Source organism: Scylla paramamosain, chromosome 20, assembly GCF_035594125.1.
Source record: "Scylla paramamosain isolate STU-SP2022 chromosome 20, ASM3559412v1, whole genome shotgun sequence".
Taxonomy (NCBI): Eukaryota; Metazoa; Arthropoda; class Malacostraca; order Decapoda; family Portunidae; genus Scylla; species Scylla paramamosain.
Window position 1 is genome coordinate 21,406,495 of NC_087170.1, and position 26,229 is coordinate 21,432,723.

Sequence of the window (26,229 nt, forward strand, 5' to 3'; positions counted from 1 at the left end):
GATCTAGTTGACAAATACTCCTACTGACATATTCATTAAGGATGTCCTCCTCTTCCTGCTCCTCCTCCTCCTCCATCTCCTGCTCTTATTCCTCCTCCTGGTCTTCCTCCTCCTTATTAAATGCACTTCTCCCTACATTATCTCTAGCCAAAATCTTCCCTTTTTTTTCAGTATCGGTAATATTATCGGCAAATCTCACACCGGAACAGGACTGCAGGTGTGTGTGTGGGCGGCTGTCTAGTATATAGCGTGTTTATGACTCTGCACAGCACGCCCCACCTACGCGCCCACGCACACGGCAGCACACGCCCCCATTCATACATATATCATCGCGGAAGTGGTGAGGGCTGAAGCGTGCGTACTTTGTCTGTTAGGATTTATGACGTGTAATCTCGGTCGCTTCCTTGGGTGTGATCGCTGCTCTTCCCTCGCCAGGTGCAGGGACGGATGTTGGCAGTGAGGGGGTGAGGATGACCTGCTGGCTATCTCTCTCTCTCTCTCTCTCTCTCTCTCTCTCTCTCTCTCTCTCTCTCTCTCTCTCTCATTAGCTTCATGTATTTTCCCTTATTTTTTTGTCTTTTACTATGGTTTTAATGTTTTATCGTATTTTTTTATCATATTTTGTCAGTTAATTTCACACACATCAAATTTTTTTACTAAGCACTATACAATGCACTTTTTCGTTCTGTAATCAGTGATAATAACTTAAGAAATATTCTGAACTCTCTCTCTCTCTCTCTCTCTCTCTCTCTCTCTCTCTCTCTCTCTCTCTCTCTCTCTCTCTCTCTCTCTCTCTCTCTCTCATTCTCTCTGCAGTGTCCTCTCCGTCACTCATCTGTCTCTCCACTCACACTGTGTCATCTTCACGTCGCCTCATTACACGCACTCTTTTTCTCTTTCTCTCCTCCCTCCCTCCTCTTCACATTTCCTTCCTTCTCCTCTTTGTCTGCATGCTTTATCTATATTTACCTATGCTCCAGTATCGTCTTTCTCATTCATTACGACTCATTTTCATTCACATTTCATCTTCCTCTTAATTCCTCTTCCTTCCCGCATCTCTCTCTCTCTCTCTCTCTCTCTCTCTCTCTCTCTCTGAACATCCTGGCGTCACACTTCACTGATAATCCATTCATACTTCGTCCCACTATGTGTGTGTGTGTGTGTGTGTGTGTGTGTGTGTGTTTGGAACCTTAGTTTCTTCACAAACAACACTTGGAAACCCTGCTGATAAGACCTTAGGCCGCAGTGCATCACACACATTTAGCCTCCCTTACAAACCACAGCGTCACACATACACACAATCTTTATAAAACCCCCTTAAACCACATCAGAAATTCTTACACTGTGCCTTCAAGAAATATTTACAACCTATAGAAGCTGGAACAACCTCTATACCGCAGTCCATACACGCTATGCTTATAAAACACTCTCTGCCATTTTCGAAGACCTCTGCATATATGGGAAGTGTTGCAACCTTAACAGGAGCCTTTATAATTTCGTGTGTGTAGCGTCGCAGTCTACGTTTAGAAGTCTTTCAGGGTATATCTTCTTAAACGTTCCGGTCACTGATCTAAACTAGTCTTAATCTCTAGTGGAAGACACTGGAGTTTTCTGGCCACTTCCGTGAGTCTAATGATAGTTTAACAAAGATTATCTAACATCAAAGGGAAAAAAACATCCATAACCTACCTAATTATCTGTGGCCTTTAAAAACAATCCTAATGAGAGAACAATGGATCTAACTAAGACCACGAGTCAAGATTCTCCACAAACCACCAGTCAGAACCTCGAGAAAACCTAGAACCTGACCTTACATGGAGCCTAAGAACCCATACTGGTCTCCGGAACCGTACAGATGTCAAGCGTCACAGCTTACGTGTAAATCACCCCTGTACAAGAATATGATGAAGAGAAGCTACCGGCCATTCGAACAGGCGACTTAAGGAGCAAAGCAGACGTGGAAAGCTTCATACGTATGGTAGATCATTCAGTCCACGATCCCCGTTCCATGAGTACAGCCAAAAAAAGAAAGTTATTGGACGTTCTAACAGGCGAGGTAAGGAGCAAAGCAGACTGGGAACGCTCACGATAGTCGGGTTGGGCTGGGTCGGGGTAGGATCGGGGCCGGGTAGAGTGGGGCGGGGCGGGCTGGTAGCGGTGGTGTCTTGCGTCAATATTGGCAGCATCGACCCTCTGGCACCTGCACCTGTGACTTCCCACGGCCCCCTCGCCCTAACCCGGCCCTTACCGCCCCGTGCTGTACCGTCCACCAGCCCGCCCCTTGCTGCCCTCGCGACGCGCCCTCGTCACCCCGCTGCACAGAGCTCGGTATTATTCACCTTATAATTAAGCGTTCGAGGGGATAAAATATAATGCCTGTGTGAATATTTGAGGCCAGTGAAGGGCTGGCAAGGAGAAAAGGGACTTGTGGCGGAGTGACGTAAGGGCGGTGACTACACTACCAGGGGGGCTCTTGAGGACTTCTCGACTGACAATTTGAGACAATTTCCCGGTGTGCGAGGATAATGTGCGGCGTAACAGTTCTCCCTCTCCCTCCCTCTCCCTCCGTCTCTCTCTCTCTCTCTCTCTCTCTCTCTCTCCCTTTCCCTCCGTCAGCCTGTCCTCTCCGCCAGCCGTGGTCGGGAGCCAGCCGGTCATTAGGGGATAGTTACAGCGGCCTTGTCCACGGCTCGCTAATGAAGGTGGTGAGGTGGTGAAGTGGTGGTGAGATGGTGGTGGTGGTGTGTGCCGCCGCTGCCTTCACGAGCCATCATCATCATCACCACTACACTGCTATTTTTTTGGTAGCATGAGGATATTTTTTATTGTTTGTGATTCTCTCTCTCTCTCTCTCTCTCTCTCTCTCTCTCTCTCTCTCTCTCTCTCTCTCTCTCTCTCTCTCTCTCTCTCTCTCTCTCTTGACACGGACTTTTGTTGAGTTTTGCTACTTACTTATTAATTCATTTGTATCTAATAAAAAGAGTTCGTTCTCTTTGTGTGTGTGTGAGTGAGTGAGAGAGGGGGAGAGAGGATTGGGATGAGGTCTTTTTTATTGTCAGGACTTTTCATCTCTTTCTTTCATCACTTTTCTGGGTCCACGTCCAGCCAGGACTCGGTGGTCTGGTGTGGCTGTGTCTGACCGAGGAGCTCACAAGCGACTCGGCGAGAACCAACCGTGAAGGAACAAGTAATAGTAAATGAGTAGGAAAATATGAATGGAATACTGGATTCACTGATTAATTAATGTACTAAAGGCGGTGATAAATGAAGGTTTGGAAGAGTTAAGTCGCTCCCAGCCATATTTAACTCGGTCTCAGCTAATATCGCCGCAGTTCATGCAGCGCCTTAGGCCCAGTGCTGCGCCAGGGAGGTGTGCTGTGTGCAATACCGGGCCTTACAGAATGCCATTAACGTTCTGCCCGCACCGGAAACAACTCCGTAACTCGGCGCAAACAAACCGGAAGATAATTTATACTGCTGGAGGGGTGGCGGTCCATTATTACAAAGCCACTCCTGTCCTACAATGACTGTTCACTGCTCGAGGATCAAACAGAAGGCGTTACGCATCAGCACCACGGAGCAACAATCAGGGTCTGCCAGTAACACGTGGACAACACAGGCAGACAATACGAGCCAGCAATGGTGTCTCCGCGAGTGTTTAATTCCTCTGATGTCTGAGTGCGGTGCTGTGGTTAAAAATTAGCAAATAGAATAATAAACAAATAACTAAATAAACAACTAAATACTTGACTAACTAATTAACCAAATAAATAAATAAATAAATAAATAAATAAAAATAAAACTTGAAGCACTAATTTCGTCTTGAAAACCGAAATAAAATGAAATTAGAGTAAAAGAGACAGGACGGAGAACGTGAAGAAAATTAACTTAACTTGCAGGAGAATAAAAAGAAAAAAAAGGAGCACGAGGGGAGAGAGGCAGCGAGGGGAAAGAGGGGAGCAAGCCGTGGAAGGAGGGCGAGGAGAGAGGGGAGAGGCGGGGCCGTGAGAGGGGAGCACAAAGGCAGTCATCGAACACATCAAATATTCATTAGCGCGTCACGGGTCGTTGGGCCTCGGGCAGGTGTCATTTTTCATTGTCTCGGTCAACACAGGTGAGAACGGGCCACTTGGGGTCAGCTGTCCCGTGACTGGCGCACCGCCGCGAGCTGCCCGTGCGGTGGCGGCGATGGTGGTGGCGGCGATGGTAGTGGCAGTGGTTGTGGTGATGGTAGTAGTGATACAATAGTCGGAGTAGTATTTATGTTACTGTCGTTGATGGTGGTGGTGATGGTGATGATGGTAGCGATTGTGCTGGTGGTGAAGTGGCGGCGGGACACAGCAACAGATATGGCGACAACGGTGGTGGCGGTGGTGGTGGTAGCTAAGGTACACTGATGGTACCTATGCCCGTAGTGAGGGGCCGCGGAGGGGTGCATGGCGCCTCTCACCTCGGAGAGCACGGGTGGTCGTAGTTTCAGGTCGTACTGTAAAACAGGTCGTAGTTTGCTGATCGTGAAGGGGTAAAAGGAAGAGCTGAGAAGGGAGGTAAGGGCTGGTAGTAGTAGTAGCAGTAGTAGTAGTAGTAGTAGTAGTAGTAGTAGTAGTAGTAGTAGTAGTAGTAGTAGTAATTCAGCAGACGTCGTAAAGAGGTAGAAAAGGAACCGGGAATGCAGAGTAGTAGTAGTAGTAGTAGCAGTAGTAGTAGTAGTAGTAGTAGTAGTAATAGTAGTGACAGTCGTAGTAGTAGTAGTAGTAGCAGCAACAGTAGCAGTAGTAACAGTCAGACAATGGTTTAGCAGAGGTCGTCGCGGGGGTGGAGGGTTTTAGCAGCGGGAGATGAGGCCGCTGCCGAGATCGCCGGTATCAGGGAGCAGCCGCGACGCTCCCACCAGATTAGATCAAGAGAGCCAGCACAGGGTCACGCCGCAGCTGGCAATGGGCAACTGGAGAGCGTCAGGCACACCATTCACACCGCCCCCAAACTTCCTCACCCCATTTCTCCGCCTGCCTCAGCCTCCTCCACTCTCGCAGTTCACCATCTCTCACCATCATCCCTCCAGCAGTTTAGGTTCTACGAGTCCACCTGTGCTCACGTGGGGTACAGCGATTGGATAAGCCATCTGTTCAAAGGTATATATCCGAGTGAGTTTCCTAAAGGCTGTGACTCGGGGCGCATTCTTAAGGCTTTTCAGTCTCTATCGGGTGCTTTTAACAGGCTTTACCTTAAAGTGGATGACGTTTTCAAATTTTTTTTTTTCTTTTTATGACTCGAGAGGTAGTTTAATAATGGTTTTACTCGAGGGGAAATTAAAAATGTTTTCGTAATGTTTTTTTTTTCTTAAGGATTCCTATGATATTTAACAACCTTTCTTCTAGGAGTTTATGATATTTTCAAGACTGCTATATAATTATCCATTAATTTATTCCTATCATACATCTTTTTTAGCTCTATTTATCCATCTACTTATTTACCATCGGTGGAGGGTTAAGGAGAATTCAGCACCATCAATAGGAAAAATATTTATGAGAATCCCATCAATCATCTCTGTGCTCTCTGAAAACAGTCTTTATGAGGACCCGAGACGCTTCAAAAACAGACCCACATCTAAACAATGTATGCCAAGCTGTCCACCTATTAGTATCTCTCTCCACAACTTTCTCACAACACAGACTCGAGTTACTGAAAATGTAGCTCTGCGTTTCTGTCGCAACACTCTGAGACGGTGAGTATTATTTCATCCAATATTCATGAAAAGAAAATTATGATAATATATAACTCATGTACTCCTTTGCGTCAGTCATAAACATCACTACGGGTTCCATTTAATATTATAGTATGCGTATATTTCGTGTTACTGGTGAATATATTATAGAATTGTTGAAGGAGCAGTAATAGTAGTAGTAGTAGTAGTAGTAGTAGTAGTAGTATATAGGACATCAAAATTATTACACTCATTATCGTCATTGTCACTATGATCATCGCCATCACAGTCATCATCGTCACCACCATTCGTGTCATCACCATCACCATTCTCATGACTTACCATCGTCATACATATCATCACAACAATCGTACACAAAATGTTGCAGGTGTTTATGCCCGTCATTAGGTGAGATGCCTTAACAAAAAGTCCCCTTGAAACAAATACACGCGGCTTCTTTTGCATTATAGATTACCATGCACTGCTTACAATATATTATAGCAAGCTGCCTGTTACTTATGAGCCAAGACTTTCCGTTACTGACACAAATTCCGGTGCGCGTTGCCGTTGCAGACATCGATAGCCTAACCACGCCTTGCTGACAAACTTATGAACTGAGTAAATATCAAGCAACGAACAATTCACTTAAACGTCAATGCCTCGCGCCAGGCCGCCACTCGTCCGGCGCCCCTAACTCTGGCTCTTTCCGAACACGCCGCCCACAGCCCACCGCCGCTGCAGTATTAGCGTTGCAACATTACGGAATCCCAGATGGTGAATGGTTACGTAGTTCACGGCTACAATGAGCCTGTCTGAATGCAACGCACGTGCAGTACAGGTGGTATCTGGGTGCACCTGCCCGGGAAAACCTCAAATTATCCAGCGCTTTATCTCTCTAACAGACTGTCATAGAAATAGATGTCAGGCTTTCTGGAGTGCTTTCATGATTCTTGTGATAGTTTAATAAGCATTCTGCATCATGGACGAGAACAACATCCGTGAAAAACTGAATATTCATCCGTTAGAAAGAAAAAAAAATTCATAGAGAGGCCAAAGCGTTTCAAAATACGGACTCTGGCGGCTGATACGAAGATGTGTGAGCGTGAGCAAATGTGAGCAGCACGCCAGCCTCTCAGGTGTACAGGACGGTGACCGCTCAATACAGTATGGCGTCCCTCTTCAACATGAGGAAAGCGGTCTCTCCTCCAGGCGGCGAGTGTTACGGCTTGCCGAGACACACTTTCTGGCTTCAAACACAGAAATATCGTCAGGAACTTTCTTGTCTTTTTTCTCTTTCCTTCTTTGTTTCTTTTCTTCTTTTAACTTCCACACGACCACAACCTCTCAGGGTCAGCGCTGGCAGTCCCTCGGGCCTTTGTACGACCCTATGTAGTACATTACGTCCTCGAGGAGAACGTGTGGCAATCATAAGGTGTCCGCGGCTCCAGCCACATCAGGGTGTAGGTGTGGAGGTGACTGAAGTGATTGCTGAAGGTAAGCAGACCTGTCTCCTGCCGCAGATGGAGCGCGGGGAGGCGGCGTGCCGGGTGTGTGGGGACAAGGCGTCGGGGAAGCACTACGGCGTGCCCTCCTGTGACGGCTGCCGAGGGTTCTTCAAGAGGTCCATCCGCCGCTACCGTAACAAGTGAGTGTTCTGCTGTCTCGGCAGCCAGCCAGGCCTCGGCTCGCCTTGGCCACTTGTTGCCACCTCAGTGTGTTGCTCGCACTGCTAACAACCCTTTGAGAAATCACTACCATATATGGTCACAATATGTCGATTACACAATATAGGTTTATTGTCATTCTCTAATATACTTACCTAACTATTGCTCCCTGGCGCCCCACTGGTCTTACTCCCCTAGGACGTTGGACTACGTGTGCAAAGAGGCGGGCACTTGTGTCGTGGACGTCACTCGGAGGAACCAGTGTCAGGCGTGCCGCTTCAAGAAGTGTCTCGACGTCAACATGAAGAAGGACGGTGAGTGTCATGGGTAGGGAGTGAGTGACTGTAAGCTTTGTGCTCTTAGGAGGAAAGAACATCGCCGAACACTTTAGGTTCTCTCCTATGGCGTGAATATCAGCAATGAGAATGTAGAGAGAGAGAGAGAGAGAGAGAGAGAGAGAGAGAGAGAGAGAGAGAGAGAGAGAGAGAGAGAGAGAGAGAGAGAGTGTGTGTGTGTGTGTTGTGTGAATGTGTGTGTGTGTGTGAATATGTGTGTGTGTCCTAGTTCATTGCAGGGGTCACAGCTTAATGACGAGCGGGTGCATGGCATAATCAACACGTGGCACCGTGGTGAACGGAACGAAGAGGCGACGGCATGTGAGGGTGTGCGGGAGGGAGGGAGAGGCGGGCGGGGGGGGACACAGACAGGCACGTGGCAGTATTCCCAGAGCAAAAGGGAGGCGGCCCGTTAACAAGACATATCCATCTCGCCTGCATAAGTTAGCACGCTGAACTTCCACTGAGGAGCCCTGGGGTGTGGTGGGGAAGGGAAGGCAAGGACGGGGAGGAGGAGGGTAAGGGAATTGTGCTCTTTCTGCTCTGTCAAGGCCGTGGTATACGAGTTCTCAGGGGAGGGAAGAAGAGAGGGAGTCGTTCTATAACGTCGAGTCGGGAATGAGAGCAGGTATCGCGGGGAGTCAGAGGAGCAGGTGTAGGGGTCATGGGTGCGGCGGGCCAAGGCGGGCAAGGAAGCAAAGAGTCAAAGGAGCGCAGGATGATGGATGCACTGGATAGAGAGCATGTTTTTAGGTTTATATTCCTGTAAAAGCTGTATGTTACCCCATTATTACTTCAGTCTCAGTGTTATTTATACTCGGAAAGGTTATCATCAGTACTGGTGGAAATTTCCGTCACTCACAAGTCCCCCATCCCTCTGACTGTTAAATGTTTCTCATGAACACTATAACAAAATTTTCTACCAAGCAATCACCTCCACTACTAGCCATGAAAAAATACTCTTGAAAACCAAACTTATTTCCACTCTAGCCACTTGAAAATAGTGGCAAGGCGCCGAGATGCTTGGGAACACACGATGACGATGTGAGAAGAGAACGGGAAAGATTAGGAAGCAGAGCAGATACTAAAGACGTTCCGACTATAATTAAAAAGAACAAAACTAAATAAATAAATAAGCAGATAAATAAAAAGTTGACGTAGGATGGATACGTCGTTTGTCGAACATAAAAGTAAACCTATGGATAGTGAATGGGAGGCGAGGCGGACGGAGGAAAGCTGAATGGAGAAATGAGAGGTGTTGCTGGGATGGCCTGAAATAGAACGGCAGGCCTGTGGTGATAAATAGAGATGATTCTGGGTGATGGTGGTGATGGTGGTGGTGCTAGTGACTGATAATGAAGGAGAGGCTGAGAACTTCCTTTGGGAAATCTTATGAAATCAAGAGATAGATAGAAGGGATATTTTTTTCTTTATTATTTCACAGTTTGTTTTTTAGATTTTATTTATACATATTCGTTATTATTTTTTGTGATTTTAGGGCGATATATGACCTCCCATGTTGTGGGCGCTGTGATTCAATCGATTTGAGAGAGAGAGAGAGAGAGAGAGAGAGAGAGAGAGAGAGAGAGAGAGAGAGAGAGAGAGAGAGAGAGAGAGAGAGAGAGAGAGAGAGAGAGAGAGAGAGATTGAAGAGTGTGAAGAGGGAGGAGGGGAAGAAAACGGGAGGGAAAGGGGAAAGAGGGGAGGAAGAGAAGGAAGAGGGGAGGAAGAGAAGTGTCCAACATAAAAGGTGCATTAGGAACGTGTGACTCGCGACCCTTGTGTTGTGGAGTGTTTATTGTGTGTGTGTGTGTGTGTGTGTGTGTGGTGTGTGTGTGTGTGTGTGTGTGTGTGTGTGTGTGTGTGTGTGTGTGTGTGTGTGTGTGTGTGTGTGTGTGTGTGTGTGTGTTGTGGTGTGTGTGTGTGTTTATAGGTGACACGAATTTTGAATGTATCTATGCGCTGCAAAAGGTCAAAAGTGATATTAACACTGGTGTCTCGATTAATGACGATGGTGATGGATGTCCTTGGTAGATACAGTGAAGATAGTGATGATTGCCCCTTGTTCATTGTAGTGGTGTCCGTAGTGTTTATGGTAAGAAACGCGCGCGCACTCACACGCACACACACGCACACACAACCCTTGCAAGTGACTCGGGTATCAGTGACCCCGTCGGCTTCCGTATTTTTTAACAAATGACCCTGAACAATATGGCTACCGAGGGTGATTTTACGATGATTACTGTAATAGTGAAAGCCGGGAACAAAATCCATTATTACCAGTACGTGTGCGATGCAAGCCAGACACGCGACACCAAGAACTTGTAAATGAGGAGGGTGCCCAAAACAGGTGGTGGACCGACTTTGTAAACGCCGTGACAGATGAAAGGACAGAGACATGCTGGTGACGTTACCTGCCAATCCAATGGGACGAAAAAAAAAAAAAAAAAAAAAAAAGGAAAAAAAAAATGGTATCGTAACGTCAAGATATTGTGATTATGAACAAATGGATGAGGAAAAATAAGAAAAATTTTATCGCAACGTCAAGAATTTTATGATTAAGAACAAATAGATGAGGAAAATTACAGAAAATGCCATCCTAAAATCAAGAATTAATGATTATAAATGGCAGTCAAGTTACGATACCATTTTCCTCTTATTTCCTCGTCCTCCTGCTCATAAACGCAATTTCAAAATGTAAAGATACCATTGTTCTCTTACTTTCCTCATCCATTTGATTGACACATCATTCTTTGGCTCATAACGTTACTTTTATTTGTTACAGGAAAAGAAACGAAATATACAAATGAAAAGATAGACAAATCATCTTCGACACCGAGTAAGAAAGGCGTATCATTAAAAATTACTGCTATTGACACTAGAGAAAGAAAGAACTCTCTCCATTTATCAACCCCCTCCAGCGTCCCTACACTCCCCTCCCCTCCATGACTGTCCCTCTGTCCCAGCCGAGCCTCAAGTCCCGGCACAGTAACTTCTTATATAGTACCTGTATTTAGAGTGCGAGGCAGAACAAGCCTTTTTTGTGCAGATAATTAACGGTGTGTGTTCGGCAGCTTTGTGGACAAGGAGGTGTTATGATGACTGTGATGGTGGTGACAACGGGGAGGAGGAGGAGGAGGAGGAGGAGGAGGAGGAGGAGGAGGAGGAGGAGGAGGAGGGAAAGTAGAAGAGGGGAAGAAGAAAAAAAAAGAAAAAAGGTTAAAGTAAAAAAACGTAAAATAACGAAAAAAGAAAAAAAAGGAGGAGAACCCAAGGAGAAAGAGAAAGCTTATAAAAAAAAGTCATATTGAGCCACAAAATCCCCCCCCCCTCTCTTCTCTCTCTCTCTCTCTCTCTCTCTCTCCTCTCTCTCTCTCTCTCTCTCTCTCCTCTCTCTCCTCTCTTCTCTCTCTCTCTCTCTCTCTCTCTCTGACGCAGGTGTGCTGGTGCAGGTGGACGCCCTCCCCTCCCGGTAATGACCTGGCCGGAGTGAGTGAGGTAATACACTATTGATTGCACTGTTACCTGCCCTTTAACTACCCATTAAGGTGCTTGGGCTACCGGCCGAGACAAATTGCCGCGATATTGATCCAAGATTCATGTGTCGCCCCACAACGCCGCCCCCAACACGCGCCGCCCACTGATCGGTGTCTGAAGGGGTGTCCTCGCCACGCGCCGCAACACACGCTCATGTTAAACAACTCGTTCAAGCAGTGACTGATCTCTTGTGTTTTCAGCTGCTTACTCACTCGCAACGCTGCCTCTCTCACGCCTTGGTTTTGTGTTGACATGAGGAAGTAAAGGAATGATTATGTGCTGAGTATTTCTGAAATGTGACGCTTTCAAGTCATCCAGAGAGGAGTGGCTTCCCAGAGATTTCCCTATGAACTTACTGGAGAAGAGGACACACACACACAACACACACACACACACACACACACACACACACACACACACACACACAGAAAGAGAGAGAGAGAGAGAGAGAGAGAGAGAGAGAGAGAGAGAAGGAGAGAGAGAGAGAGAGAGAGAGAGAGAGAGAGAGAGAGAGAGAGAGAGAGAGAGAGAGAGAGAGAGAGAGAGAGAGGAGAGATAACACAAGTGGAGGGAGGGGATAGAGAGGGAGGTGACGTGGAGGGGAAGATGAGGAAGAGGAGCAGGGACATGAGAGGGGTGAGGTAAGGGTGGGCGCTAACACTCCCCCCCCCCCCCTCCCAACCAACAGCCGTGCAGCACGAGCGAGCTCCCGCGGTCCTGCCAGAAGCGGCCCATGTTCGCCCCAGACATGCCAGGCTCGACAGGGTTCCCCCCGGTGTCCGTGGGCGGTGGAGCCAGCCTGCCGCCCCTGCCGCCCTACTACCCGGCACTGCTTCCGCCCATGCCCCTTCAAGCCGCCCTTCCTCCCAATGACCCCTTCCATGGCGCCCCCTCAACCTGCACTTCAGCCACAACTCTGCCTTCAAGCCCAACCTGGCCGCCCTCACCAACGAGCCTGCGCGGCGGCCCTTCACCGAGGCCGCCCTGCACCACTCCTCCCCTCGCCGCCCCAGGGACTCCAAGGCCCCAATCAACGAGCGTCCTGGACCACACAAATTCTCCGTCTGTGAAGCCTTCGAGTTCAAGCCGCCAGTTAGCGAGCGCCTGGGACTGAAGGCCACCAATCATGGAACATCTTGAGCTGAAACCGCTAGCGGTCGATCACCGGCCACCAATGAGCTCTCTGGTCGACATCTCGCGAGCAGCCAATGAGGGGTCGGCATTCAGTCCGCCACGCCGCGCCGCCTCGCCGCCCCCCCTTCCAGCGGAGGGGAAACTGAGGTGACCAGCTCCGACGGGAACACCAAGAACAACACCAAAGCCTCCATTGCCGCCGCCATCATCCACAGCACGGCCACCATCACCACCACCACTACCACGGCAGACACATCCACCTGCGCCACCACCGCCCCCGCCTCCACCTCCACTACCACCACCACCACAACCACTACCACCATCAACAACAATAACGACACAGTCACCAACAATAACATTGGGATAGCTGCTGCAATTAACTGCAAAATCAACAATGGTGAGTAGACTGAGAACTCAAATATTTGTCCTGTAAGCGTGAAGCAAAAACCAAAAATTGCTTCTCTCGCCACGCACTTCCGCTGTGCTACATTTCAGTAATAGGAAGTTTGGTAAATAACTTCTTTCCTAAAACTGAAATGACAGCTACGCTTGTTCTGATAACGGTAACAATTAAATCAGTAACTAGAGATCTATGTAGTTTTCCACAACTTGACGATAATGACAGGATACGCTCTGTACAACTAACCTCACTATGAGACCCACATCATTCCCACACGTGTTGGGCTACATGAACCTGGCACTCGCACTATTCAATTCCTTACGATGCAGTTTCCCTAAGTGTTCCCTTGTAAGGCTCCCTGTAAAGAATGTTGTACATCATCCGCGGCCCACTTCATGAAGATTAGTATAACAATGCCGAGTTACAGGAGAGCTTGCAATGGCACCCAAAATTCATGTAAGTTCTAAGAGCCGCATTCTCATACGTTTCCGTATCTTATCTTGGCTACTTTTAACAATGGAAGTTTTAGTTTTCAAAGGTGATTCCATTATTCTAGTGTCAGTTTAACGAGAATTCTGAAACACTACATGAAAAAAGAGATACACACCATGAAGATTTTAATAATAATAATTGTAGCTTTTGAAAATAGTTCCGATGAGAGAATGAGGCATTTATGCATACAGACGAAAACTCTAATTCCCCAGGTGCTTATTGGACCACAAAAAGGATCACTTCCCACCAGAGGGACAGTCATGTTTTATAATCCACTAAGCCGTCGCACTCCCGCTGCGCTTAACGTTTTCCCTCAGCCTGAAGTCTTTTCTCCTTGCCTAGATTTTCTGACATTGCCAACCGATCACATAATTTAATCCTCATTTTATGTGCTTTTATCTCTCATCAGAACTATGGTACATATTTTGAACATTTTCTTTCTCATTTTTCATTTTCGAAGGCAACAGAGATGATTAATGGCGTTCTCATGAGTGTTTTCCCTGATGATGACACAGAATCCCTGTTAACCTAACCAAACCTAACGCAGCATCACATTCCAAACAGATAAGAGGGAATCCAGTTCACCACCACCAGCGTTCCTTACGGCCCCTCGCTCCCCCTCCCTTGCCAGCCCCGCCAGCACGCCCCTCCCCTCACCCACCTCGCCCTCCCCGCCCATCAACGCCACGCAATCATCGGCGCCGCCCATCACAGTGGACGCCGGCGCGCTGGTCATCTCCCCGACAGACAGCGTGTACGAGAATGCCGCCAAACTGCTGTTCCTGGGCGTCAAATGGGCGAGGTCCATCCCGTCATTTATGCAGGTAAAGATGATGTATGCCTTTGTCAAATCTCTCTCTCTCTCTCTCTCTCTCTCTCTCTCTCTCTCTCTCTCTCTCTCTCTCTCTCTCTCTCTCTCTCTCTCTCTCACATACACGCACTTTAAGATAACATGGCTGCAATAATAACCCACATCATTCGTCAACAAGCGAAGCAGCGAGGGGTTAGTATCAATCGCACACCTCGAGGCAGAACATGAACGAATACGATCATATTCCCCACTGGTCACTTCCCTCCAGCAGTGACAGATTCCCGCAGTAGACAAGTAACGTTTTCAATATTTCCCCCCACTGTGCGTCTGTGGCCTGTCCTATTTTAAGCTAACAAGTATGTATCTGAAAGCACTTTGTTATGATAGAAACACTCATTCACCGAAACCAATGCTTTTAATTGTTAGCTACACCAAGTTAGGTCAGGTTACTCGTAGATTAGAGTAACGGACAAAAAAGCTAGGAACCAGCGAAGGTTTTTAGAGAAATGCACGAGAGGAAAATATTCAAGACCAGAAAACCGAGGCATTTTCACTATCTCCTGTCCCTTCGCCTCGTTTGCTGGAACGCTGGAAGGGAACATTAAAGTGATAAGAGGAGAAAAATGTGTTATTGGAAAAACATTAAGGTTTACACGGCCTCGCTGCACAGGTGGATGGGGAAGCAAAGTATTGATTAGTGAAGGAAGGTGTGTGTGTTCAGGCGGGCACGTTCACACACTAGTCATCCAACTCCCCCTCACGTCTTTAATAGCAGCTACATTACTAACTAAAACACTAGATGATAGGTACTCTCTCTCTCTCTCTCTCTCTGATATCTCTCTCTCTGGACTTTAGTAAAGCATTCGACAAGGTGCCCCATCAAAGGCTCCTGAGAAAGGTTAGGGCGCACGGGATAGATGGGAAGGTGTTAGGTTGGATAGGGTCATGGCTTGGTAACAGGCGACAGAGAGTGCTAATAAACGGCTCGAAATCCGAGTGGGGTCATGTCATTAGTGGGGTGCCACAGGGATCAGTATTAGGGCCATTATTATTTCTAATATATATCAATGACTTGGATAGTGGAATTAATAGCGATGTTAGTAAATTTGCGGATGACACAAAGATAGGTAGATTAATTAGGTCAGAAGCGGATGCCATCGCCTTGCAGACAGACTTAGATAGAATGAATGAATGGACGGATAGATGGCAAATGCAATTTAATATCAATAAATGCAAAGTGCTTAGCGTAGGTAGAGGAAACCCACACAATAGGTACACATTAAACACCCAAACTCTGGTAGGTACAGGGTACGAGAAAGATTTAGGAGTTATAGTTAGCTCTGAACTCCGTCTAGGGAAACAATGCATAGAAGCCAGAAACAAGGCAAATAGGGTACTAGGATTCATTTTTAGGAGTGTTAAAAGTAGAAGACCGGAGGTAATATTAAAGTTATACTTGGCGCTGGTCAGACCTCATCTAGACTACGCTGTGCAGTTCTGGTCCCCACATTACAGGAAAGATATAGGTCTATTAGAATCAGTACAGAGGAGAATGACTAAAAGGATACAGGGGATGAGGAGTATTCCTTACGAAGCGAGGTTGAAGCGGTTAAATTTACATTCTCTAGAGAGACGTAGGTTAAGAGGGGACCTGATAGAGGTCTTTAAGTGGTATAAGGGTTATAACAAGGGAGATGTAAGCAAAATTCTTAGGATCAGCAACCAGGGTAGAACAAGAAATAACGGGTTCAAGCTTGAAAAATTTAGGTTTAGGAAGGAGATAGGAAAAAATTGGTTCTCGAATAGAGTGGTAGATGAGTGGAACGGACTCAGTAATCATGTAGTTAGTGCTAGGACACTAGAGAGCTTTAAGAGAAGATTAGACAAGTTTATGGATGGGGATGATAGGTGGAAATAGGTAGGAGTGTTTCATACAGGGACTGCCACGTGTAAGCCTGGTCGCTTCTTGCAGCTTCCCTTATTTCTTATGTTCTTATGTTCTCTCTCTCTCTCTCTCTCTTTAAGTGCCTGAAGATATATCTAAGCGGCCTAAGATGTATAGTTAATCTCCCGTAGGCTAACAAAGAGGAATGATGGTCAACACTAATATAATCAACATTCTGGCAAAATCCAATCCCCCTTATTTTAACTAGAAGCGTCACAGCATCATCTCATTCTCTGTTAGTTAGCTGTTGTCAGAAAAAGGAGAGAGAAAAAAAAAAAACATTCAAACGAGATACGAAATGTTTCCCAAGCCGGTGCTGATTACGTCACTTGTCACTTGTTTACGGCAAAACCAGTGCCCTTTATCAAGTGTAAGTTTTGTTATTGTACGTGACACGGAGTTGTTAGTAAGACTAACCGAAAGAGAATTAGGCTTATGTAAGTAAAGAAGGTAAAGTAAATGGTGGACTGAGAGAGAAATGATGCGGACCCAAACAAGCATGTCTGGCAACCATTGGACTAGCGGGCAACCATTACTAACGTGAACGAACTGGTACAAAGAGAGACAAACACTACGGCAATGTCTGAAGGTGAAGAGAGACGAGTAAAGAGGAGAGAATGACAACGAAATACACCTGCAGTTGTCAGGGGCGTGTGTTGCTGAGGATAGAGAAGCGAGTGAAGAACCCATCCCGGGAACCATCTCGTTACCGCCAGTCATAACAAAACTGACCAAGCTATGAATTCACTTTTTATTGATAGGAGTGTTCAGCTTACCTTAATCTGCTAGTAGCATTATCCTCACTCGCTCACTTTCACAACCTACACCAGCTTTGTCCCACCAGTGACCGCGATGCGAGAATAGTGAAGCTTGGCAGACTCGTGCTGAGTAAAGAATCCAGAACTTTGCAAAAAAGGCCAGAACAAGTCGAACCTAAATGAAAAATAAATAAATAAATAAATATGACAAGAAATCCATTTTAGATTAACCTTATATAACCAGGAATATGATAAAGAATAAAGTAGCATACGTGTGTCAGCTGGTAGAGTAGATGGCGTGCAATAAGGCGGGGAATTCAAAAGATCTTGCCAATTTCTCACAACCAGTAAAGCAGCAATAAACTATTCATAATCAAATGTATGTGTGTAAGCATGAAACTCAGCCCCAGTTTGTTTGCCTCTAAGGCCAAAATACCTCAGCTGGAAGAGACTCGTACACGGCGCCAACCCGTGATTACGGAAACGACGAAAGAAGAAAGCAAAGCGTGGCGAGAGACGTGGCCTGCCTAGCCATGAAGCCGTCCTGCAGTGGACTCGCAATGCTGATTTCAAAAGGCATCGTATATGAATGGCTAATATTATTGCCAACTAATCATGAATGCTACAGCTGTGCATCTACGTAGCGGCTCCGTGATACATTACTGTTGCCTACACAATTATGATTACCATCGGAGCGTTCATTGTAGTAGAAGGCAATGGCTCGTGTGTGTGTGTGTGTGTGTGTGTGTGTGTGTGTGTGTCAACCAAAAAATATATATTGATCGCCTATACCCCCTGACCTCAACAATGCTTAAGATACAGCGAGAAATCCACAGTTTGTTAGTCGTTCATCTCTGCTGTAAGAAGACTTGGGCAAATGAAAGATTCACATGTGTTGAATAGAACAGGGGATAGAGTTGAGAGCTGTTTACCGGTAATTTTAAATGGTGGGTCGTAATTTCAGCTTCATCCACTGACACTACTGCATTTGATAACACTTCCTCTCACCTTGCAGTTGCCGTTCCGAGACCAGGCCATCCTGTTAGAAGAATCCTGGAGTGAGCTGTTCGTCGTGGCCGCCGCTCAGTGGTCTCTTCCCCTCGACCAAGGTAAGGATTTATACTGAAAAGACAATAATGTCACCTATAGTAGTGTATGTCCCGGCTCTGAAATACTAAAATCAACACGCCTTTTATATGGCTTTCAGACTTAACATCAAAAGACAACTTGTATTTCCATTCAAAATCAATTTCCTTTTCGTGATGTCGGCGGAGATAGTCACTGTAGTGATGATCAACTCTTGCCTCACACTCATAGGGGGCCTGGTGCGCGACGCAGACTTGTCAACAGAACACGAGGCGGGGCTGGTACGCACCGTGGAGGGCATGAGGGATGTCATTACGCGGCTGCACGCCCTCAGGGTGGACCACACTGAATATGCCTGCCTCAAGGCTCTCATCCTCTTCCGCCCAGGTGAGTCGCCCTCCCGTGTGTGATTGAAGCCAAGGCGTCCGGTAGCGTGATGCTAAATACAGCATGCTGGATGGGGAGCATGTGTTTTTTAAATGTGATATATTGTTGAAGTGGTAACATTCGCATCTCGCCACGAAAAAAAAAAAAAAAACGTTATCGTAATACATGGCTGAGTTTGTGTGTTACAGAGGCGCGAGGGCTGCGTGACGGCTATGGCGTGGAGGTGTTGCAGGACCAAACCCAACTCATGCTGCATGAGGTGAGCTCCTACAGTAGCGTGAAGAGCGTTCTACCTTTGTTATTGTCAGTTTAACAGACGAACCTCTCAAAAAGACTGGTAGGTGAATGGAGTGGACTCACTTGTCAGGTTGTTAGTGCAGTGTCATTACGAAGCTTTAAAAGGTGATTAAACAAGTTTATGGATGGGGATGATGTCTAGAAATAGGCAGGTGTTTCATAGAAGGACTGCCACGTGTAGGTTTGATGGCTTCTTGCAGGTTCCCTTATTTTCTTTTTGATCTTATTGCGTAACTCGTCATTCCACAGACTTGAAACCTATAAATCTTGCTAGGTCACTTACAACCATCATCGTCGTTGTCACAAAAGCGTTAACTGACTTCCTCATTCCACAGTACCTGGCGAGCAAGGTGTGTGGAGCCGGCGGGAGGGTGCGGGCCGGCAAACTGTTGCTGCTGCTCCCTGCCCTCGGCCACATTTCCGCTACGGCCGTACAAGAGATCTTCTTCAAGCGGACAGTCGGCAACACCCCTATCGAGAGAGTCCTCTGTGACATGTTTAAGTCCAGCTGAAGCCTGAAGGCGTGCGTACTCCAGCAGTGACCGCCGATTTTTAAAATGGCACCTGCCTGTATTCAGTGTTGTGCCCGAGTTTCTCTCTCTCTCTCTCTCTCTCTCTCTCTCTCTCTCTCTCTCTCTCTCTCTCTCTCTCTCTCTCTCATGGCCTGAAATATCTGTACTTAACTGGTCTCACCACCGATGAAGAATCCAGGTTAAAAATAAATCAATAAAAATGAAATTAATATAACCGGAGTAAAACTCCAGAACCCCTGTACAATATGTTCTAGTCTACATTATCTATGTATATAATTCTGCAGGCCTTAAGGAAAGACTTGCATCGTGACTTACTGCCATACACATTACATATACTTCATGTTACACAACTTATAAAGTTATTTATATCATGGTAACAATTTCTGACAAAACCAATAGCGTATAAGGATTCTACTAGCACATCTGTGAAGCTCAACAACTGTTCAGAAGATCTGAACCATTGACTGTTTGATGGAAACAGCTTTTGTACCTGAGAATCACTTACTTAAGAATTTAAGAATATTCTGCATTGGTGAATTAACAGAAAACAAAGTAAAAATGTACAACTTGGTTTAGATCATGAACCATAAGGATGACTGTAGCTAATGAAATGATGAAGGCAAGTGTATCCTAACACACTGCATGCGAGACACTCTTAATAGAGCAGTGTTTACTGTGAATCATTATGAAAGCATTTAATTGACTATATGTCCTTTTAATGCTTTGCACAAAACGGGGCAAAAGATATAAGGATCAAAGTAGCCACTAGTGACTCAACTTTCCCAGCATCTTGTGATTGTCCATAGTGTGTTGGCAAGCTTTTCCCAAGGCATTTCATTGAGGATATCGGTAATCTTACCAGTATCTCGAGCAGAGGCAAAATTGGTATACTGCTCACTGTCAGACAATTCAGTACACAAAACTGAAACAAAAAATAAGTTTGTTTCATGGAAAAGTTAATATAAAGTATTGTTGGTGCCTTTGATTCTGATGTCATTATTCAATGATCCTTTGTCCCTGTAATGAAAGAATCTTCAGTTCATGCCATACAAGCAATCACAGTACATTTATGCATAAAATCAAGTCATTAAAGACAACATTCAGTGCGAAACATCATTCTTTCTCTCATTAAATTTAGTGATTCTCCAGGATTATCAAAATATTTAATTCAGGCTTTCAGACATCAAAGACTGGAGCTGAAGTTGCCAGTATGACAGAGCCACACACACATCCATACAATCATCCACTTTGATGAGTGCTGTTAATGTAATATACTCGTAACTTGACAGTGTCCTTTTAAAGGCATTAATAAAAGAGAAAATCATTGAGGATAGCAAGTGTATGCAAGCATACATGCAACAAAACTACACAATTAAGTATTGTATTTAAATATAGATCACTGGACTTTGGTTGCACAGTACAATTTGGTTGACAAATGTCTGCAGTGTTTGAGTTTCTATCCCTTGTACTGGTGAATCGTGTACCTGACAACACCAATAATGCTTGCCACTTATGCTCCTCCCTTGTGATCGCACATGAAAATTATGATTCTCTCAGCTTTCCATTCATGTGACTGTTGTTGTTACAAACCACCACACCACACCACAGGATGGGAAAGAAAACAGTTCTGACATTACAGTTTAGAGAAATATTTGATGTGTATAAATATAAATGTTACAGTATGATGTAAGAAACAACCAGTTGCACTTAAAATGTAACTTGCTCTCCTTTGCTATCATGAATGTAGTCACCAGCACTCCCTAATTGTGTCTTGTCATTCAGTTCATGAAATTTTTTATTGTTGGCATATATATGTACTGTACTTCTTTGGCAACTTTTGCAAATTATATATATCATTCTATATAACTAACAACATTGTTCTGAACCCAACCAAAAAAATTGTAACTCCTATCCTAATTGTTATGAAGGTTGTGAGTGCTAAGGTGTCAGTGAGCATTGCTTTGGTGATGTTCATGTGACCAGCTGAGCACACATGATGTCATCAGCCAGGCACACTTCCCATCACTCCACTGTTTGTATGGGTCACAGTAATTCTTGTTATATATTACAGGTGTGGAACTTAAAGTGATATGTTGTAAATTGTGTATATTTGAATAATTATGTGTCAAAGAACTTTTGTTATCTATCATTCCAAAAAAAATTAATTACTCAGAAATACAGTACAGCTGAGAAACCAAAGCATAAGATAGATACACCATACAACTTACCTATCACCACCAAAAAAACATTTTAATCTGATAGTTGGAGAGACAGTACAGTTATGCATACATGAGCTGCTCAGGAATATGTAGGCAAAATGTAAATTAGTAATGATTAGATATGAAAAGATTAAATATACTGACTACAAAAACTACTGTACTACATAATATGTACTGCATTTGGAGACATGGAAGAGAAGGACTGATACCACTCCTGATTTCCTCTGATATGAGACATTCTTCATTTCTGTGGGTTCAGGTTTTGTCTCCTTCATCTCCCTCCTCCTGCCCACATGTGTGTGTGTGTGTGTGTGTGTGTGTGTCTGTGTGTGTGATAAATATTAAAGTAAGCTTCTGCTGTGGCGGGAAACTGCATGGCTGATGGACCAGTCACACATTTTGGAGAGAGAGAGAGAGAGAGAGAGAGAGAGAGAGAGAGAGAGAGAGAGAGAGAGAGAGAGAGAGAGAGAGAGAGAGAGAGAGAGAGAGAGAGAGAGAGAGAGAGAGAGAGAGAGAGAGAGAGAGAGAGAGAGAGAGAGAGAGAGAGAGGGGAGGGGGGGGGATGGTGAGGATTAGCAGCAGCTTACCACTTCACCCACACCTTCCTGGTTATGAAAATTAACCCATGCTAACACTGCACTGCCTGCTTTCCACCAACCAGTCTCAGGAGCTGAAGGGCAGAATATGCTGTCCCTCTCCCCTACCAAGGCCTACCCTCTGCCAAGATACACAAGATAGAGTATACACACATTCACATAATTTTTTTATATTATCATCTTAATACCTATAAAACTCATTTTCTCTTACTCTTACAAATAATGTAGTAGCAGTTACAACCACAAGATGTCATGAAAAAAAATCCTGCAGCTCAGCACATGAGCACTTGTGTTAAGAAGCTGAGTATCATTCTGCACTCAACTCCACTGTATATTTGTGTTTTCTCTCTATCTCATATCCTCTGATCTGCTGGCTAACACCAACAAAACTTGACAATTGATAGATTCTCAGCAGATCAGAAGCCTTGAAATTGATGAAAATGCTTAACACAGTGGAAAGCAGAACAGACAGGGATATAGTGAAACAATCAGCCACCATGAGATGCATTCACTCATTGGAACTGCATCACATGGTTTAATCAACCTAAGGCTGGAAGATCTTGATAGTTTTGTCAGCAGTCCTCCCTTATGGAAAGTCACTCTGAAATTAAATCTACTCCCTATCAGAGAAGAGCATTCAGGAAAAAAACTTTCACTTCAACACATGAGTTTCTAATCAAGTGGGGGACTCGGTGCCTCCACAGTAAGGTGTTCAAGTCATGGCTAAAAAATTGCAAGTTCCATCCCCACATGCAACAGGTGCTCTGGGCAGAGGAGTGGCACTCTCTTAACAGAGGCCCATCACTGCTACAGTGCAACAACTTTACCACAGCACTATATGATCTTTAGTGTTTAATGGTTACTATGTATTTGAAGAAAAAAAAAGGAAAAGAAAATAAGGACGTTAAAGGAAATCATGATAATGATGATGATCAAATGAAAGAGAGTACATCAAGTTACTCTGCTATTGTCCAAGACTGAACAAGCCACTAGAAATAAGGCTAAGAAACTGAACATAAAATATTGGACTCCCTCTGATAAAACACAGTTTAAAGTGGACCACTGTGACTCACATTTCTCTTTAACCCACTAAACCCTTATTCTGTCTTCAAAACTGTTACTGTGCTAAGTCCACTGTGCTGATATTTCCCTTAGTAGCGATCAAATACAGAAATATGTATATACATATGTTTGTAAATATGTATATACATATTTATATACACAGTTTGATTAATCTGCTGGAGATTTTGAATTTCTTATTAGCAATAACACACAGCTTATTGTGATAAACTTAGACCTATGGTTCATATTCCTAAAGAGATTATATTTCATAGTGATAGATTACTTAACATTTTACACAAAAGTTTCTTATGTCTAGTTATTCCTAATATGAATTAAATTTATCTGGTATATGTGGTTCTTATAACTAAGAAGACATAATTGCACTTATTGCCTCACACTTCATATTTTTCCTCTATGATTACAGTTTATTCACAATTCTTAAGAAACTTTGTCTGTAAACTGAAATGAGCTAAAATTATTAGATAAGAACCAACGCAATAGTCATAAGTGCTTGAACTGTTTTCTGGATGCCATTCTCTAATGCTGCAGTACAAAAGCATACATATACAAGATCTTGGAACAGAGTCAGTCAACTGAGGGCTCAGTATGGCATTAGATTCTGATTCTAATCCTGACCAGCTGCATGTTTGCCCTTTTCTAAAAAAGAGTGAGGTAAAATACACATCTGTTGATGGCACTAGTCTGTAGCCTTAGTCTACTTGAGCTAAAATGTTATTGGCTACAGGAAACAAAATTATACACCCTTCTCTTCAAAATCTAAATTGGTTTTGTTACTGCAACACAAGTTTGATATATAGTCGATCTGAATTGTTTCTTTTTTATAGCTGTGTTTTGTATTGAAATAACCTTCACCTGTTTTATGTGGTTCATTCATTGCTCAAACATAAAACATGTCTTTCTGGTGACAAACTAAAGCCTGAATTTGTGGGCTTAAGTTGGCAGTAATATGATAGCCTTAAAACATCTAAAATAAGGTATACTTGCAATTTTTCTTTCATTAACAACTGAAAAATATTCATTAGAACATAATATTAAAAATCCAAGTTAAATGATCAAACAGAATTTGTAGTACTGGAAGATGGAGCATTTGATTAAATAAATTAAAGACTAGCATTCATTTAGCGTAAAATATATATCTGAAGTTGAAGGAAAATGTAGATTTAATGACTTGACCTATGATGCAACCATAAAATGTAGATTAAGTTGAATTAAGAGAATCTGTAGTATTTGTAAGATCTCCAATATCTGAATTTTCTAATAGTTTACTAGACATTGTCGAAGAACCACTGGTACTAAAAATCGTAGAAACTGAAACAGAACTGGAAGTTACATTTGTTGAAGCAGTTGAAGTTGTTGAGGGAGCAGGTGTAGTGACTGTTGTTGGATCAGTTGTGGTTGGTGTTGGGGTTGTGACAACGGTACTCGTATCAGGAGTCGTAAGTGTGCTGGAGATAGATGAGTCTGTATCCGTGGGTGATGTTGAAGTCATGGTGGAAAATGTTGTTATGTTTCCTGTCAGACACTTCTCTAACTCAGCAGCAAGGTGATGGATCTCTGCATCCTTGGACACAACTAAACAAAAGAAATGAAGCATGCATCATATAAATTTGGAGCATCTTATAATTTGGGACAGCAACATAAACTTTTTTTTAATACAAACTTAAATGTGTTGGTTTCTTATCAAAAAACAATCCTTCAAGCAAACAGTACATATAGTCCTTCAATCCTTAATTTACTGTCATATATAAGAGTTAGTGACTTCTTTGACCACAATTCTCTCTCTCTCTCTCTCTCTCTCTCTCTCTCTCTCTCTCTCACACACACACACACACACACACACACACACAGAATCAACACAATAAGCAATACCAGCCAATGCAAATAATGTTGGAGTTTTATTCACCAGACCAAAAGTCAGGATTAACATAATTCATATGTCCACACATCACAAAAACTGCTGATCTTAAAATGTCTTTGTATGGCTAAATAACCTCACCTTATTCATATCCCTTCCCTCAAAGATGAAACACACCTGAGACAAAACTTTTTTCCATTTTTGAACAATCACACATTGTTTCCACAAGCACTGATGAGATTTTAGAATACATAATTATGACATATGCTTACAGCTACAAGATATTGCTAGCTAGTAAAGTATAATAAGGAAGAATGAGGTGTCTTAAGGCTGACCAGTCTCTGCTGCCTGATCTTCACTGAACAAATGTTTTATAACATGACTATGCAGTCACACCCAGAGAAAATAACTCAGTCTTCGTATAACAAGAATTAAACTTACTGAAAATGTACACCTGCAACAAAGAAAGATACACACATCAGCATCTTGGTGTCTGCACTGTTTTACTGTACTTACTTTCACTTGTAAGGGAAGCTACACCAATGACAAAGCCAAACAGCATCACACCCTCCACCACTGCCAGCACCAACAGTGCCTGCTCCATCACAGTTCTTGACCTCCAGTAGTTCTTGAATCCACCTCTGTCAATAGTACCACACTGGCTCAGTGTTAGGTTATCAAAGTATGCATAACTTGATTAAATGAATGTTTTACAATAATAATCTACATGTTTTGTACTATGAACATGTAGTTCTTCCATTCTTCAAAAAAAAATCTAAGTGCAAGACCTAGAATACCTCTAATATTTGACTGACTGCCAATAAAAGAAAAAAAAAAACTATCTATTTCTAAATATCATAACCATTAAGTTTGCAAAGCATATTCAATTATTCCTTACCTGCTGCTTGCTAAGAGGTCAGAGCTGTCACTCATTTCCATAGACATCATGAATGTGTTGATTGCTATTAGTTTGTACTTCTGTATTTATCACAAGCAATGAAGGCTCTCCCTCTCCCTCTCTTGTATTATTTGGTCAATAAATTAATTGTAAATAATTTAACTCTTACAACTTGCACTTATGTGATGCTGCATTAACTTAACTGACAATCATTTACAACTTGCACTTATGTGATGCTGCATTAACTTAATTGACAATCATTTACAACTTGCACTTATGTGATGCTGCATTAACTTAACTGACAATCATAGAAGAAACAACAATTTCTCTCCAATTAAGTGAAATTTTGTTGTATTCTGGTATCCTCTGTGTAATTCACCAGTCTTGTGAATCATATGCTGGACTCAAGACCTTGTGCTATAAAGTCAACGATAAGGAGAGATAAAGCTTATCTTTGTTTGAAGTGTGACAGTACCTTATGAAGTCAGAGAGAAA

At 43.9% G+C, this 26,229-nt stretch overlaps 2 protein-coding genes across 2 annotated transcripts; one reads left to right on the forward strand and one right to left on the reverse strand.

Annotated features, from left to right (window-relative positions):
• The first annotated feature begins 6,589 nt into the window (after positions 1-6,589).
• LOC135110137 (nuclear receptor subfamily 2 group E member 1-like) lies at positions 6,590-19,137 on the forward strand. The gene is made up of 9 exons (XM_064022093.1): positions 6,590-7,349; positions 7,567-7,682; positions 11,929-12,096; positions 12,454-12,771; positions 13,831-14,090; positions 17,796-17,889; positions 17,960-18,253; positions 18,442-18,512; positions 18,886-19,137. The coding sequence occupies exons 1-9, from the start codon at positions 6,871-6,873 to the stop codon at positions 19,060-19,062; spliced, it is 1,977 nt and encodes a 658-aa protein (XP_063878163.1). The 5' UTR covers positions 6,590-6,870; the 3' UTR covers positions 19,063-19,137.
• A 1,571-nt stretch (positions 19,138-20,708) lies between these two features.
• LOC135110633 (uncharacterized) lies at positions 20,709-26,229 on the reverse strand. Its single transcript, XM_064023165.1, has 3 exons — positions 25,735-26,229; positions 25,353-25,477; positions 20,709-24,553 (listed from the first exon to the last, which is right to left on the reverse strand). The coding sequence occupies exons 1-3, from the start codon at positions 25,782-25,784 to the stop codon at positions 24,180-24,182; spliced, it is 549 nt and encodes a 182-aa protein (XP_063879235.1). The 5' UTR covers positions 25,785-26,229; the 3' UTR covers positions 20,709-24,179.

What these genes read in the sequence shown, in the direction of transcription:
- LOC135110137 (XM_064022093.1), top strand. Translation starts at nt 6,871, where the DNA reads ATGGCGTCCCTCTTCAACATGAGGAAAGCGGTCTCTCCTCCAGGCGGC. An exon ending in TAACTGCAAAATCAACAATG is followed by an intron (nt 12,772 to 13,830) that starts GTGAGTAGACTG and finishes CATTCCAAACAG; the next exon opens with ATAAGAGGGAATCCAGTTCA. An exon ending in TCTCATCCTCTTCCGCCCAG is followed by an intron (nt 18,254 to 18,441) that starts GTGAGTCGCCCT and finishes TGTGTGTTACAG; the next exon opens with AGGCGCGAGGGCTGCGTGAC.
- LOC135110633 (XM_064023165.1), bottom strand. Translation starts at nt 25,784, where the DNA reads ATGATGTCTATGGAAATGAGTGACAGCTCTGACCTCTTAGCAAGCAGC. An exon ending in GACCTCTTAGCAAGCAGCAG is followed by an intron (nt 25,478 to 25,734) that starts GTAAGGAATAAT and finishes TACTATTGACAG; the next exon opens with AGGTGGATTCAAGAACTACT. An exon ending in AGCTTCCCTTACAAGTGAAA is followed by an intron (nt 24,554 to 25,352) that starts GTAAGTACAGTA and finishes TCTTTTGTTTAG; the next exon opens with TTGTGTCCAAGGATGCAGAG.